The sequence below is a fragment of the Nicotiana sylvestris genome, chromosome 12 (assembly GCF_000393655.2).
Source record: "Nicotiana sylvestris chromosome 12, ASM39365v2, whole genome shotgun sequence".
Classification (NCBI taxonomy): domain Eukaryota; kingdom Viridiplantae; phylum Streptophyta; class Magnoliopsida; order Solanales; family Solanaceae; genus Nicotiana; species Nicotiana sylvestris.
In genome coordinates this window covers 17,821,136-17,837,836 of record NC_091068.1, presented here as the reverse complement: position 1 = coordinate 17,837,836, position 16,701 = coordinate 17,821,136, and the positions used below count along the sequence as shown (strand labels likewise).

The following is a 16,701-nucleotide window of genomic DNA, read 5'->3' as shown; positions in this document are numbered from 1 at the left end:
TAGTCTCTTTAGGACGCGCCTTAATTTATCTTACCTTCTTAAATACGGGTGTGCATTTATGTGACCCAAATCCAAATCTCAACGGGGTCGGAACGTATTAACAACCACGGGTGCATTGATTGTGACGTGGTTCGAGATGCATTTTCATGACGTTGCAATTCTATTAAAAAATAATAATAAAAACGGTTTAAACTTAATAAAAGCACACAAGTCATAACATGTATAAAAATCAGATATTTAGTCATTACAATAATTTATGCGATCGTGTTAGGACCACGGGATTCGGGGGTGCCTAACACCTTCCCTCGGGTCAACAAAATTCCTTACTTAAAATTTCTGGTTCGCAGAATTCATTTGGAAAGTCGAATATTTTCCTCGAATTGGGATTCAAGATAAACCGGTGACTTGGGACACCAAAAGCCAAACCTTTCCCAAGTGGCGACTCTGAAATAAATAAATAATCTCATTTCGAATATTGTCACTTAAATTGGAAAAACTCCCTCACGCATTTATCCTTCGTGGTAGGCGCGCAAAAAGGAGGTGTGACAGCTCTGGCGACTCTGCTGAGGGATAAGAACCTAGAACGTTTGTTCAGGGTTCAGAATTCGAGCTTAGAAAAATTGTTGTGTTTGGCTTTATTATCTGATCTTTATTACATGTTTTTGCATAACGTGCTAAATGTTGTCTTTTACCGCTTTGATATTATCTGAACTGTATATAAACTGTGCCGAAACCCTTCTTTTCTTACCTCCGGGGAGAAGCTCGCTGGTCGAGACTCCCTATTCTGTTAGTGTCAATACTTGAAATAAGAAAGAGGTCGGACAAGTTACAAAGCCGGACGATCTCGCGGGTCCCCGGTACGTAGCCCCCTCCTCGACTCGAGTTGTCCGCTCGGGTACACAGTCTAGGACAAATACCCAGGTTATGAACCTAGAATAACTTGACTTCATGCCGGATCCCTAGTAGGAACGTTTATTTGCATCATGTTGCATCTGACTTAGGGGACTCAACACAGGGGTTGGGTCCGTCTAGGACAAGCAACCTGAAATGGAAAAGACCATCCTGCTGCATCCTGTTTGTTTTGCGCATTTATTTGCTTCAGATCTGCATGCTGACCGGTTTCTGAATTCGGGAATTTTTTTTTTGAAAAAAATTGTGAAAAAGAGGAAAAGAGAAAAATAGCAGTGTAGGGAGATAACTACTTATTTTTAGAAAAATAAAGCCAATGTCCATGTAGTGTCAAAACCCTGCCGAAAAAAATGAAACAAAATTTGTCTTTTAACTTGATTTATTTGAAAAAAAACAAATATATATAATACAAAAATATTTCCTTTTAATCGCTCTCAAAATCCAAAAAATATATATTTGTTTAAAAAAAATTTAAAGAAAATTCAAAATTCAAAAATATTTTTTCTTTTCTTTTGTAGTATCTCTTTCATAAATTCAGACTAATAGTCCAAAATATTTCCTTAGAAGATTTTTCGAAATTTCAAAAAAAAAGGGAAAAAAGAAGTTAAAATTCAAAAAATATATATTTCTTTAGTCGTCGTTTCTTTTCAAAAATAATAAAAAATAAAAAAATAAAAAAAATCAAAATCAAAATCCAAAAAAATATTTCCTTTTTTTTCTTTGTAGGTATTTTATTCAAAAACAAAAAAGCTAGTTTATTTCATTTATTCCTGATCGGCCGAACTATGCCGGTTTGATTCTCACAAGGTGTGAGATACGTAGGCAACCCCCATCGGGTCCAACCTCCCCTTTTGCAAATTAGCCAAAAAATATTAAATTTTAATTGCCAACATAAATTAGTCGGGTGATGCCGTTTTTGCAAGAATAGCCGAATGTTCCCGAAAGGGACGCCGGAAGGCTGACTTTGCATAAATAGCCACGTTGGTCATTTTTGAGTTTTGACCAATTTGCCCAACAGCCTTAGAATACTCATCCCCGAGGCTCTGTGAGGCCGTGTTCCCAATGTCGGGCCACTATTTTGAAAAAGAGAGAGTCATAAATAAATCAAGTGATGCTATTTTTGTCAAGAATAGCCAAATGTTCCCGAAAGGGACGGCGGAAGGCTAACTTTGCATAAACGGCCGCTTTCGATCATCCTTTAGAGTTTGGATCGATTGAACCTCACAGCCTTAAAATCTTCATCCCCGAAGTGCTAAAAGGCCGTGTTCGAAAATCGGATCTCTCTTTTCTAAAATATAGTCAAATCATTTTCGAGTCAAATCATTTTTGCTTAAATCACCTTAATAAATGTGCAGGATGAGCACAGTGCAAAATGAACACTTTTTGATAATGACTAAAATCTCTGTCAAGTTGCGGCTATGGTGGAATGATCTAGGTGGTGAAGGGCAAGATGAGGTTAAGAAATATCTGAAAGGTCTCACGGGTTTATCAGAAATCCAGCCTCGGGGAGATATCATAAGAGCTTTGGTCACCTACTGGGACCCAGCACACAATATCTTCCACTTCTCCGATTTTGAACTCACCCCGACTCTGGAGGAAATAGCCGGGTACATCGGAAATGCTGAAGTTCCATTAAGGCAAAAATACCTGGTTGCCCCAAGAGCTGTCACTGTGCATCATTTTCTAGATTCATTAAAGATACCCAGGACAGTCCATAACCCAGATTTGGCCGCAGGTTTCTGTATTCCGCGCTTCATATACAACAGATATGGTCATGTATGAGGGTTCAACAATCTGGTTAACAAGCTATGCAGCAAAGGTAACCGTCAGAAGTGGGATGAGCATAGACGAGTGGCTTTCATGATAACATTTTTGGGCCTTTTGGTGTTTCCGAGAAAAGACGGAAACATTGATATGAAAATATCCGGGGTCGTCAGTACTTTGCTCACTCAAAATGAAAGCACTCTCGCGCCTATGGTAGTATCTGATATCTTTTGAGCTCTCACATCCTGCAAAGCCAGAGGGAATTTTTTCGATGGGTGTAATTTGCTGCTACAAATATGGATGACTGAACATCTCTGCCACCGTTCCGAGCTTTTGAGTTATGTTTCCTCAAAGAAGACTTGCATAGAAGAGTTTTAAACAAGAATCAAGGGGGTCAGTCTGCCCGGGGGAGTTACGGCATGGACGTCATTCTTTCGAATCCTCACCGCCAGCCAAATACAATGGACACTGGGATGGTTGTCTGTCGATGAGGTCATATATATGTCGACCGCTAGGACCCACTTTCTATTGATGGGACTTAAGAGCATTCAGCCTTATGCGCCCTATCGAGTTTTGAGACAACTCGGGAGATGCCAGATAGTGCTACACGAGGAAGATCTTAGTGCTCAAGCAATTGAGATTAGCCCTAACGGACAATTTCCTGAAACAAAAGTCTGCCAGATCTGGAATGAATGCTAATGTTTGAAAGCAGATACTTGTGTGCAGGATCGGGCCAAAAGTGAAGTAGCACCAGGGTACCTTGCATGGTACAGAAAAGAACTTGAGCACAAAAGGCCGGCTAAAAGACCCCATATCCTGAATTTTGCCGAGTCATCACATGAGCAATGGGATTGGTTAGCAAAAGAAAAAGGCTATCGGTTTGAAATCAGCAAGCTGAAACAACAAATTGAAGGTCTAAAATATGAGCACAACGTGCAAGTTGCTACTGATCTGGGAGAAAAGAACAGGTTGACCCAGGAAAACGAAATACTCAGGGCCCAAATCTAGCAGATAAGGATAGCCGCTGATAACCAACAAAGGAGCCAGTCGAATGAGCGACTGATAAAAGGTTTAAAAATGGAAATTGGTGAGTGCCGGAGTGAGTCGGAGAATCTTGAGAATACCATAGCAGGACTCGAGACACACTGGGCAAAAAGAACAGAAGAGCGCAACCGGTACCTGCAGCAGTTGAAAAGAGACCACAAGCAAACCATTACCAATTTGAAGAGAAAGGTGGCCACTCTTGAGGACAGAGCGTTTGAGCAAGCCCGAACCTTTGAAGCTGAAAATAGACGTTGCTATGATTTACTGGCCCAAATGGAAGTAGAAATTCAGCAGTGGCAGAATCAACATCTCCAGGATTCTCGGGTTTTGAAGGCCCGTAATGATCAAATAGAGCGCCTACACATAGAAAAGAGGCAAACCAGGGATAAGATTAAGACCATTGCCCATGCCATCATTAGGAGGTGTCTACAATGCGAAGATATGACCCGTACTACCTTCTTCTCAGCAGTGATGATTTATGTCAAGCAAACCATGTATGAGCTGGAACAACTTGAAAGGGACCTCGCGTCTAAGCCTGCGGCGAGGCCGAACGATGCCCCGCGGGCGCCAATTTTTAAGGTTTTAATTTATTTATAGGTCGAGTCTGTATTTTCCATCTTGGCGTCTTTTTTCTATCTTTTCGCATCAGGGTGTATCAGTAGTTGTTGAGTTTGTATTTATTTCAAGTCTGTTTTCTCCCTTTTTCAAAAATGTTAGTTTGTAATGGATTGTTTTAGTAATAAAAAAATGTTTCTTTATTTTTACACTTGTTTGTCTTGAACTACGTAATGATCTGATTCACGCGGCATCGTGATACGTAGGCAATCCTCATCGGATCCGGTCACGTTTTTAACTTCAAATAATAAAAAAATATATAATAATAAAAAAAAATAAAAAAATAAAGGGGAGCATAAAGAGAAGCCGGAATGACGCATGTCATCGATGCAAATATGTAGAAATTTACATAACTGTATAGGTGCATCACACCCCAACGTGAGATTACCTGTCTGTTATTTGTTTCAAACTAACCGTTTGCTTGCTGCTAAGTCTAGGTTTTTAGAAAGGTGGTTTGGTTTGGTGGAGGTTTGGCCTCACATTCATACTTTACGAGGTCGAAAGGAAGTGTTCAGCTGCCCGTCACTAAGTCAAGAGAAAATGTTCATACCCACTTCACGAGATCAAAGGGAAGTGTAGAGATGTCTTCAGAAATTCCTTTGCCAACAATTCATGTCTTCGAAGAGAGTTCGATCTCGGCCATCCCAACTTCCGAATCAACAATTGCTGAAGAAAACAGAATCTTGCGGCTTCGCATGTTGGAAATGTTGGATGATTGGAACAATGGAAAAGAACCGCCGAGTGTAATCCCTGGATTCCCCGAGCTATTCTCTAGGACAAGTGGGACTTCCAACGTCCCCATAAGTTATCCAACTACCTCATTCGGGTACCCTACCATTTCAGCCCACTCTGCTGGATCACCCTCTGATTCTTATCCCCGGATGTCAACGACAGATGTGGCTACAAACATATTCACTGCACCGCCCTGTCCAATCGTGGCACAACCCGCTACACACAGGCCTAATTTTGACTCTTCCTCATTCACATTTCAAGCACCATCCTTCTCGATGGAACCAACTAGGCTTACCACCAGCATTCACCCTCAGCAGCCTCAATACGAGCTTACGCCTGGGCAAGACTAAAATCCCAAAGCTTTTGAACAAGATGAAATGGCAAAAAGAATGAGGAGCCTCGAGCAGAGTTTAAAAAATATGCAAGGTTTAAGCGGGCAGAAGAGTGTTTCCTATACTGATCTGTGCATGTTCCCTCACGTGCACCTGCCCGTAGGGTTCAAAACACCGAAGTTTGAGAAATATGATGGGCATGGAGATCCCATTGCTCACCTTAAAAAGTATTGCAACCAATTGCGTGGGGCTGGCGGCAAAGAAGAATTGTTGATGGCATACTTTGGAGAAAGCTTGGTGGGCATAGCCTCAGAATGGTATATGGATCAGGACATATCTCGATGGCACATTTAGGACGATCTTGCCAGAGATTTTGTAAGGCAGTTTTAGTATAATATTAACATCGCGCCAGACATGAATTCTTTGTCAAACTTGAAGAAGAAACCCTCAGAAAGCTTCAGAGAATACGCTATTAAATGGCGCGAGCAGGCATCAAGAGTAAAACCTCCCATGGATGAAATAGAAATGGTCACTACTTTCCTCCAAGCTCAAGAATCAGATTACTTCCAAAACATGATGTCGGCCATGGGGAAACCTTTCGCAGAAGCAATTAAGATCGGAGAAATGGTAGAAAATGGGCTAAAAACGGGTCGAATTCTAAGCCAATCTGCTATCAGAGCTACCTCCCAAGCCATTCAGGGTGGGTCTGGAGGAATAGCAAAGGGAAAGAAAAGGGAAGAAACGTTCATGGCATCGTCGGTAACAAGGAGAAACTATACTCCCGGACCCTTTTTCTCAGAGAGGACCCCGCAGCACTATTACCCTCACCAAGATCTGGCCTATACTCCTCAGCCATACTCGGTCATGAATACTCAACCTTATGTCCGGCCACCGCAACAAGCCAATCGGAGCCAAGCTCCACCTCCCAGAAATCAGCCTCCTTACCGAAACCACTATAATCCACAACTACCCCAAAATAATTTCCGTCCTCAAGAACCACCCAGAAGACAAACTTTCACACCCATTGGTGAACCGTATTCTACCTTATTCCCAAAACTAGTCCAGATGGGTTTCCTGCAACCAGTCCCTCAGACAAGGCACAATCCAGCATCACCGGCTTACAAAGCCGGTGTCAGGTGTGCTTATCATTCGGGAGCAGAAGGGCATGATACCAATGATTGTTGGACTTTAAGAAGGGTGGTAGAGAACTTAATAGAACAGGGAAATATAGTATTAAGGGACGAGGAGGTCCCAAATGTGACCAACAATCCGTTGCCCGCTCACAATAATGGGTCGTTAATTGGGATGATCTGTGAGGACAAGGAGTTTGATCCTGCCCTGAAAGCTATAATCGCCATTGTCGATGCAGAGAGAAAGCCTAAAGCAGCCCCGAAGCAAGAGAAAGGGGAAAAGAAGACTGATACTGTCAAGACTGAACTCGAAAAGAAGGCAGAGACAAAGACAGAAAAGATGGTGCCTTCGAAGAATGAGGTTCTCTATATTCCACGAGGTCGATTAGAGAAGCCACAGAGATTCGAAATAAAAAAGGCAATACCGATGTACGTATCGAAAGGGGCCTATGTGGTCCGGGGGACGATTAAACCGCCTTGGCTGAATGAGCCAGTGGTTATCGGACGCGTGCCACTGAAGCCAATGACAGACCCATCTACGGTACCGTGGAATTATCAACAAACATTGGTTACATACAAAGGGAAAGAAATCACTGGGGAATTTCCAGAAAATACTTCTGCTGGAAAATATTCAGACATTCGAGAAGTGAACAATGCCACACGGAAGCGCTTCCCACCCAAGAAGACTGTAAGCGCTAAAGAAGCAGAGGCTTTCTTCCAGAAGATGAATATGCTTGACTATGAAGTGGTGGATCAGTTGCGCAAATACCCTGAACAAGTGTCTATGCTATCTTTGCTAATGAGGTCCGCCGAACATCAGAAGATCCTGCTCAAAACCTTGAATGAAGCGTATATGCCGGCTGAGACTTCAGTTAAACAACTTGAGAGAATGACGGAAAGGTTCTTTGCAGTTAATAAAGTTTCTTTTAGCAAGAACGATTTGCCTCCGGAGGGAGCAGCTCACAACAAGGCTTTACATCTGACAGTCAAGTGTGAAGACTACTACGTCAAGCGAGTAATGTTGGATGGGGGCTCGGGTGTTGACATTTGCCCGCTCTCCACACTGCAAAGAATGGAAATTGGGACTGAAAGGATTCGACCCAATAATGTTTGTGTAAGAGCTTTTGATGGTATCAAGAGGGACACCCTCAGAGAAATAGACCTGATATTGACTATCGGGCCGGTGGAGTTCGAAGTAACCTTCCAGGTACTGGATATGGACACATCTTACAATTTTCTCCTCGGAAGGCCTTGGATTCATGCTGCAAGGGCTGTACCCTCCATTCTCTACCAAATGGTGAAGTTTGAATATGAAGACCGGGAAATTGTGGTCCACGGAGAAGACGAACAATCTATTTATCGGGATCCATCCATCCCATATCTTGAAGCAAGGGAAGGGAGTGAGCACACAGTTTATCAGGCTTTTGAAGTTGTGCTGGCAGAGCAATATGAAGAAGGAAAACCTTGTCCCCAACCTTTCTTATCCAACGCTTCAATCATGGTTGCTAAAGAAATGATCCGACATGGATTCAAACCAGGAGAAGGACTTGGAAAATCGTTGCAAGGAATAACTAAACCTATCACTTTGCCTTCCACTAAGAAACTCTTTGGGATAGGCTTCCACCCTACTCCAAAAGATGAAGATTGGGCGAAGAAGAGAAAAAATGAGGGATGGAAGTTGCCTCGACCATTTTCACATTTGTACGAAACTTTCGTCAGACCAAAGTACATTGAAGAAGAAGATAACGAGGCCTTCACGGCCGAAGAGATTGAAGAAATATGTGGGGCAATGAGAGAAATGCTTTACGAAACTCACATGGTTCAACTGGGAGAAGGCACAAGCACCGCTGAGGTGCTATACATGGGGCCAAATGTTAAGCTTCAAAATTGGGAGGCCACACCGTTCCCAGTTAGGCAGGAGTCCGGGTAGACCTGTCCTGCCACCTTTCCTGCATCACGAGTTATCTCATGGTATAACTCGGATGTTTTTCTTTAGTTTCCTGTTTTAACTTCCTGAATTATAAACCCTGTTATCTTCCTAATTCCAAGGAATAAAATCAGTATTTCATCATTTTTCCTTTATTCTTTCTGATTTTTGCTATTTTTCTTTTATCTTTTCCTTTCAGTTATAATAATGCGGCTTTAAATAATATGACATGCTTGCAGACTTCACGCCCAGATCCAAACGAGCTGTTTAACTGTGAAATAATGAACCAAGAATCGGAATATGACAAAGAAGAGGCTTTTAGGGAAATAAATCGAGAACTGGAACACTTTGAGAATAAACCTAAGCCGAATTTGAATAACACCGAACCGGTTAACTTGGGAACTATTGAAGAAGTCCGAGAAACCAAAATAAGCATTCATACAGATGAGAAAACGCGAGATGCAATAATTCAACTCCTCTTTGAATTTAAAGATGTGTTTGCTTGGTCATACGATGACATGCCAGGATTAGGTGTTGATCTAGTGGTGCATAAATTGCCAATTTACCCTGATTGTCCTCCAGTTCAACAGAAGCAGAGGAAGTTCAAGACTGATACCAGTGATAAGATCAAAGAAGAAATCACAAAGCAGTTGAAAACAAGAGTAATTCGGGTAGTCCAGTATACTACGTGGCTGGCTAATGTAGTTCTGGTACCGAAGAAAGATGGGAAGACTCGGGTGTGTGTGGATTATCGAGATTTGAATAGGGCAAGTCCCAAAGACAATTTCCCGTTGCCCAACATCCACATCCTTGTTGATAACTGTTCCAAACATAAGATACAATCTTTCGTAGATTGTTACGCTGGATATCATCAGGTGTTGATGGATGAAGAAGATGCTGAGAAAACCGCCTTCACTACACCTTGGGGTACTTACTGTTATCGGGTTATGCCGTTCGGTTTAAAGAATGTCGGGGCAACTTACATGAGATCCATGACCGCCATTTTTCATGATATGATGCATCAAGAGATAGAGGTATATGTAGACGATGTGATAGTCAAGTCCAGGACTCAGGACGATCATGTCCGAGACTTGAAGAAATTCTTTGAGAGCCTGAGAAGGTACGACCTGAAGTTGAATCTGGCCAAGTGCGCCTTCAGAGTCCCAACGGGCAAGCTTTTGGGTTTCATAGTAAGCAGGAGAGGTATCGAGTTAGATCCAACAAAGATAAAGTCTATCCGAGATATACCTCCTCCAAGAACGAAGAAAGACGTGATGAGTCTATTGGGCAGGTTAAACTATATCAGTCGATTCATTGCCCAACTGACTAGCACATGTGAGCCTATATTCAAGCTATTGAGGAAGGATGCAGCAATCAAATGGACGACTGAGTGTCAAGAGGCTTTTGACAAGATCAAAGAATATCTTTCAAATCCTCCAATCCTGGTCCCGCCAGAGCCATAGAGACCCCTGTTCTTATATCTAACGGTCTTGGAAAATTCCTTCAGTTGCTTCCTCGGACAACATGACATAACTGGAAAGAAAGAGCAGGTGATCTATTACTTAAGCAAGAAGTTCACCGGTTATGAAGTCAAATACACTTTGTTGGAAAGAACGTGTTGTGCTTTGACATGGGTTGCTCAGAAATTGAGACATTATCTCCAAGCTCATACTACTTACCTCATAACCAGGTTGGATCCTTTGAAGTATATATTCCAGAAACCGATGCCTACTGGGAGATTAGCAAAGTGGCAAATCTTGCTTACTGAATTCGACATAGTCTATGTTACTCGCACGACAATGAAAGCTCAGGTGCTAGCAGATCATTTGGCTGAGAACCCGGTTGATGAGGAATACCAACCATTGAGTACTTATTTTCCAGATGAAGAAATAAATAGCATAGAAGTAGTCTCGGAAGACGCTCATGCTTGGAAGATGTTCTTTGATGGGGCCGTAAACGCCAAAGGTGCAGGAATTGGGGCAATCTTGATCTCACCCACTGGTCAACACTATCCGGCTACAGCTAGGCTTCGTTTCTTTTGCATGAACAATACAGCTGAATATGAAGCCTGCATCATGGGCATGAATATGGCGATCGATCAAGATGTTGAAGATTTGTTGATTATGGGGGATTTTGATTTGATTATCCGACAAGCCCAGGGTGAATGGGAAACTCGAGATGTCAAGCTTATTCCTTACCGGCAGCACGTGGAGGATCTCAGCAAGCGATTCAAATCAATAGATTTCAGGTATATCCCGCGGTGTCACAATGAACTAGCCGATGCACTTGCCACCTTAGCTTAAATGTTACCTTACCCAGGCAATGCCAGCATCGATCCTTTGGAAATCCAAATCAGGGAAGGAAACGGTTACTGTAATGTAATCGAGGCAGGACCAAATACCCAGCCATGGTACCATGATGTTAAGAGGTTCTTGAAGACACAAGAATACCCCGAACATACTACTGGAGATCAAAAGAGAACTATTAGGCGGCATGCGAGTGGATTCTTTTTGAGAGGCGAGGTATTGTATAAAAGAACCCCGGATCTCAACTTGTTAAGGTGTGTTGACGCCGAAGAAGCAGAAAAAATCATGCATGAAGTACACGCAGGAGTGTGTGGACCTCATATGAATGGGTATGTCCTGGCGAAGAAAATCCTTCGAGCTGGGTATTATTGGATAACCATGGAGAAAGACTATTTCAGTTTCGCCCGGAAATGTCATCAGTACCAAGTACATGGAGATCTGATTCATGCACCTCTAACAGAGCTACATCCTATGTCGGCACCGTGGCCTTTTGTCGCCTGGGGTATGGACGTCATTGGTCCAATTGAGCCGAAAGCCTCAAATGGGTACAGATTCATATTTGTCGCTATTGATTACTTCACAAAATGGGTCGAAACTGTCACTCTCAAAGCAGTCACTAAGAAAGTCGTGGTGGATTTTGTACATTCAAATCTTATCTGTCGTTTCGGTATTCCTGCAACTATCATCACAGATAACGCGGCAAACCTGAATAGTCACTTGATGGAGGATGTATGCGAACAGTTCAAAATAACGCATAGGAACTCCACTCCTTATCGGCCCAAGGCCAATGGCGCTGTTGAAGCGGCAAACAAAAACATCAAGAAGATTTTGAGAAAGACAATCCAGAGTTCCAGACAGTGGCATGAACAACTACCTTTTGGCTTGCTAGGATATCGCACTACAGTGCGCACATTAGTAGGCGCAACCCCATACATGTTGGTTTATGGGACCGAAGCTGTGATACCGGCAGAGGTAGAAATTCCTTCGCTCCGGATCATTGTCGAAGCAGAGATTGAAGATAACGAGTGGGTTAAGACTCGATTGGAGGAGTTGACCTTGATTGACGAAAAACGAATGGTTGCGGTCTGTCACAGGCAGTTGTACCAACAAAGAATGGCCCGTGCTTACAACAAGAAAGTGCGACCTAGGAATTTTGAAGTAGGTCAATTGGTATTAAGGCACATTCTTCCACATCACCAGGAAGCGAAAGGAAAATTTGCTCCTAATTGGAAAGGTTTGTACATCATCAGGAAGATATTACCAAGAGGAGCGTTATATCTGGGTGATATTGAAGGAAATGATCCTGACACAGCTGTGAATGCGGATGCAGTCAAAAGGTACTATGTCTGAGTTACTTCGTTGATATCTTGGCATCTTTGAGATGATGAAGGCTTTTTATTTCCGCTACCCAAACACTATCAAATCTTTTACAAACCTTTGAGTCGGTTACATTTCCTTGGCTACTCTCTTTGGAATCCAAAAGCACCAAAACACAAAAAAAAATGATTGGCCTGAACTACGTCTGACTTGATTCTGAAAGGATACGTAGGCAGCCTCTCTCTGGGCTTCAGTCACACCAAAATAAAAATCCAAATTCCCTCAAAATGAAACTAGGGCAGATGTTATAATGGTCCCGCGGTAATCCCGTTTTGAATAGTTCCAAAGTTGTGAGGCCAGAAAAGGTTACAGCTACTTGGATCCGAGGTAAGAAAATGAGAGAAATAAAACGAGAGAGTATTATTGGTGAAAACCCACACGGACACTGTAAGGCAATGGCAAGCAGAGAAATCGAAAATGAGAGAGCTTGTTTAGTAAAAACTCGCAAAGAGTGCTATCAGGCGACGGTGAGAAGAGAAATGAGAGAGGTCGACTAGCGAAAACCCGCAAAGGGCGTTGTCGGCCGAAAAGATGATTTCACCACAGAAAAATTCTGGCAAGGTTCCCTGGTTGGGAAACATAGATCCGTTTTGGTTCATGAGGAAATGCAAGTTCGTGAGGTTCGGGCATCCCGTCCAAAAAGCACGTCATGTCAGTTTGAAGCCAGCATGCACCTCAGATAAGTCCTTCTTTTCCCCCGAAAGGGACGCTTCTCTTTTAAATTCATTTCTCCGCTCTTTGATTACCTTTCCTTGAATCCCTTTCGTTTTAACCCTAAATTCCAAAATGCGTTAGAAAGAAAAGGTGGCAGGACCGGTTTCACAGAGCTCCGTCTAGCAAGAAGTAAAGAAAATACCCAGCCTCAGTGGTGCGTCAGCCCAATCCCGACTGATCATGATGTTGATTGCCTCCAAAGTAAAAAAAAAATCCCCAATGAGTCTGCCCCAGTAAAAATCCCCAAGCAGAATGAGATGGAAGAACCAAAGCCTTACACGGGCGAGTCATCATGAAATCTGGAAATCCGAGTCTGATCAGTTTTAAAGGGGGTCGCCATTGAAGCCAATCAATGGCGAAGTTTCTCAACAGAAATGAGGTCGGGACCAAGCAATTGGAATGATCAAGGCCACCGAACCAACCACCGTTTTCAAACTGACATTGTTCTTTGTTTGGAGAATTGAAACAGGTGCAATCCAAAGCAACCGTGCAAGAAGCAGGTGCAACCAAAAGGAAAAAGAAATGCACAAGTGCAAGAAACAGCTTTGCAGCAAGGAATCAACCCAAAAGGGAAGTTTCCTCCAAATTCTTTCCTGCATTTTACTGAACAGAAATAATTTTAAAAAAAACGAAAAAGAAATAAGAAGAAAATTCCAAAAAAAGGGTTAGTTTAGAATCCCAGTATCAACATATTTTTCGCCAACATTAGGGCTCCAATCCCTAAGTTTAGATTTTAGACATAAGGTCTCCATTCCCTAGTCGCATTTATCAATATTAGGGCTCCAATCCCTAAGTTGAAATTTTTAGACATAAGGCCTCCATTCCCTAGTCGCCTTTATCAATATTAGGGCTCCAATCCCTAAGTTGAAATTTTTAGACATAGGGCCTCCATTCCCTAGTTGTCTTTTGCCAACATTAGGGCTCCAATCCCTAAGTTGAAATTTTTAGACATAGGGCCTCCATTCCCTAGTCGCCTTTTGCCAACATTAGGGCTCCAATCCCTCAGTTGAAATTTTTAGACATAGGGCCTCCATTCCCTAGTCGCCTTTAGCCGACATTAGGGCTCCAATCCCTAAGTTGAGCGATTTTTCTTTTAGCCGACATTAGGGCTCCAATCCCTGAGTTGAGCAGATTTTCCTTTAGCCGACATTAGGGCTCCATTCCCTGAGTTGAGCAATTTTCTTTTAGCCGACATTAGGGCTCCAATCTCTGAGTTGAGCGATTTTCCTTTAGCCGACATTAGGGCTCCAATCTTTGAGTTGAGCGATTTTCTTTTAGCCGACATTAGGGCTCCAATCCCTGAGTTGAGCGATTTTCTTTTAGCCGACATTAGGGCTCCAATCCCTGAGTTGAGCAATTTTCTTTTAGCCGGCATTAAGGCTCCAATCCCTGAGTTGAGCGATTTTCTTTTAGCCGACATTAGGGCTTCAATCCCTGAGTTGAGTGATTTTCTTTTAGCCGACATTAGGGCTCCAATCCCTGAGTTGAGCGATTTTTCTTTTAGCCGACATTAGGACTCCAATCCCTGAGTAGAGCGATTTCCTTTTAGCCGACATTAGGTCTCAAATCCCTGAGTTGAGCGATTTTTCTTTTGCCAACATTAGGGCTCCAATCCCTAAGTTGAAATTTTTAGACATAGGGCCTTCATTCCCTAGTCGCATTTTGCCAACATTAGGGCTCCAATCCCTAAGTTGAAATTTTTAGACATAGGGCCTCCATTCCCTAGTCGCCTTTAGCCGACATTAGGGCTCCAATCTCTGAGTTGTGCAGATTTTTCTTTAGCCGACATTAGAGATCCAATCCCTGAGTTGAGCGGTTTTCCTTTAGCCGACATTAGGGCTCCAATCCCTGAGTTGAGCAATTTTCTTTAGCCGACATTAGGGCTCCAATCCCTGAATTGAGCAAATTTTCTTTAGCCTACATTAGGGCTCCAATCCCTGAGTTTAGGGATTTTCCTTTAGCCTACATTAGGGCTCCAATCCCTGAGTTGAGCAATTTTCTTTAGCCGACATTAGGGCTCCAATCTCTGAGTTGAGCAATTTTCCTTTAGCCAACATTAGGGCTCCAATCCCTGAGTTGAGCGATTTTCTTTTAGCTGGCATTAGGGCTCCAATCCCTGAGTTGAACGATTTTCCTTTAGTCGACATTAGGGCTCCAATCCCTGAGTTGAGCGATTTCTTTTAGCCAACATTAGGGCTCTAATCCCTGAGTTGAGCGATTTTCCTTTAGCCGACATTAGGGCTCCAATCCCTGAGTTGAGCAAATTTTCTTTAGCCGACATTAGGGCTCCAATCCCTGAGTTGAGCGATTTTCCTTTAGCCGACATTAGGGCTCCAATCCCTGAGTTGAGCAATTTGCTTTAGCCGACATTAGGGCTCCAATCCCTGAGTTGAGCGATTTTCCTTTTAGCCGGCATTAGGGCTCCAATCCCTGAGATGAGCAATTTTCTTTTAGCCGACATTAGGGCTCCAATCCCTGAGTTGAGCAATTTTCTTTTAGCCGACATTAGGACTCCAATCCCTGAGTCGAGCGGTTTTCCCTTTTAGCCAATGTTAGGGCTCCAATCCCTGAGTTGAGCGTTTTGCCTTTTGCAAACATTAGGGCTCCAATCCCTGAGTTGCGCCTTTAGACTTGAGGTTTCCAATCCCCTCATCAATTCTGTAGATTTTTATGGCAGTTAACTCACGAAATTTTCCTAGTGAAACTGGGGCAGAAAAATTTCGTTCGTTTGTTTGTGTCGTTGTCTGAGCAGGTTTGACCTTGAGGCACATGGATCGAGATGGCCTATGGAGTGAGTCTCAATCCAGAATAAAGAAAGGAAGAAAAGAACAAAAAAGAAGATGTTCCAAAATATTGGAGGAAACAAAGTGCAGATCGCTCAAAATCTGATTGAAGTCACGAGCTCCACCAATCCCGCTTTACTCAATGCCGCAGAAATAAACAAGTGCCTACAACTTGCGAGCATCAAGATTCAGATCGAAGTCTACAAGCAGAATCAGCTACGACTCAAGATCAAGTTGCAAAAGAATTATAGATAGGAATCTTGTAACTAGTTGGTTGACAGGCATAGGTAGCTAGTTTAGTTTCAACTTTCCTTGGATGTAATAAGGAGGTCGGTAAAGCAGTAGTAACAGCATGCAATAACAGTAACAGCAGCATTGCAGCCCCATGGTAGTCCCAGCTACCAAAACTTCCCGAACTATATTGACCTGATTCCTGTTTAGCCAAGGATATGTAGGAAACCTTTGAAGCAAAGGTTCGGTCAAATCTTTCAAAATAAAATGCTTCACACGGAATAGTCAAACAGACAAAAATCACTCGTATCCGCTCACTTTATCTTTGCACGAAAACCCTTCGTGTTTTCGAACAAAGAGGGGCAGCTGTGAGCACGTGATTTTTGTTTCCACGACAATTACTCCAAAAGAAATCGAAAAATGAAACAAATTGTCTTTGTGTACAATTTTTAGAATTTGCGTGGCATTTTTTGATAGTTATTTGTAGTTTTTGTCTGTGGTTGTTTATTTTATTAATTAATAAAAATACAAAAAATATATGTTGCGTGTAAATTTAGGACCTTATTCTACTATTAGGAATTAATTAAATCGTTATTTGGTTTTTAAATGAATGAAAATCACAAAAATATTATTTTTGGTAATTTAGTCATTTTATTGTTTAATGGTTTGATTTTGTTTAATTGAGTTTTGATCTTGTGTGAGTCAATTAATGTCTTTTTAATATAATTATAGTTTTGCAACTTATTTTAGGATTTTTGGTAGATTTAGTATTTAGAAAAGGAATTAGAAGAAGAAAAGAAATGAGTTAAAATTGGACAAATCGGAATTGGGCCATTT

General features: G+C 42.2%; 3 protein-coding genes across 3 annotated transcripts; all 3 read left to right on the top strand.

The window, feature by feature from the left end:
- Nucleotides 1-3,750: 3,750 nt before the first annotated feature.
- On the top strand, nt 3,751-4,314 carry LOC138882737 (uncharacterized). Its single transcript, XM_070163364.1, has one exon. The coding sequence runs from the start codon at nt 3,751-3,753 to the stop codon at nt 4,312-4,314; it is 564 nt and encodes a 187-aa protein (XP_070019465.1).
- A 1,607-nt stretch (nt 4,315-5,921) lies between these two features.
- LOC138882736 (uncharacterized) lies at nt 5,922-8,456 on the top strand. The gene has a single exon (XM_070163363.1). The coding sequence runs from the start codon at nt 5,922-5,924 to the stop codon at nt 8,454-8,456; it is 2,535 nt and encodes an 844-aa protein (XP_070019464.1).
- A 2,681-nt stretch (nt 8,457-11,137) lies between these two features.
- LOC138882735 (uncharacterized) lies at nt 11,138-12,109 on the top strand. The gene is made up of 2 exons (XM_070163362.1): nt 11,138-11,426; nt 11,649-12,109. The coding sequence occupies exons 1-2, from the start codon at nt 11,138-11,140 to the stop codon at nt 12,107-12,109; spliced, it is 750 nt and encodes a 249-aa protein (XP_070019463.1).
- The last annotated feature ends 4,592 nt before the right edge of the window (nt 12,110-16,701 follow it).

What these genes read in the sequence shown, in the direction of transcription:
- LOC138882737 (XM_070163364.1), top strand. Translation starts at nt 3,751, where the DNA reads ATGGAAATTGGTGAGTGCCGGAGTGAGTCGGAGAATCTTGAGAATACC.
- LOC138882736 (XM_070163363.1), top strand. Translation starts at nt 5,922, where the DNA reads ATGGTCACTACTTTCCTCCAAGCTCAAGAATCAGATTACTTCCAAAAC.
- LOC138882735 (XM_070163362.1), top strand. Translation starts at nt 11,138, where the DNA reads ATGGAGAAAGACTATTTCAGTTTCGCCCGGAAATGTCATCAGTACCAA. An exon ending in AAATCTTATCTGTCGTTTCG is followed by an intron (nt 11,427 to 11,648) that starts GTATTCCTGCAA and finishes TTGGCTTGCTAG; the next exon opens with GATATCGCACTACAGTGCGC.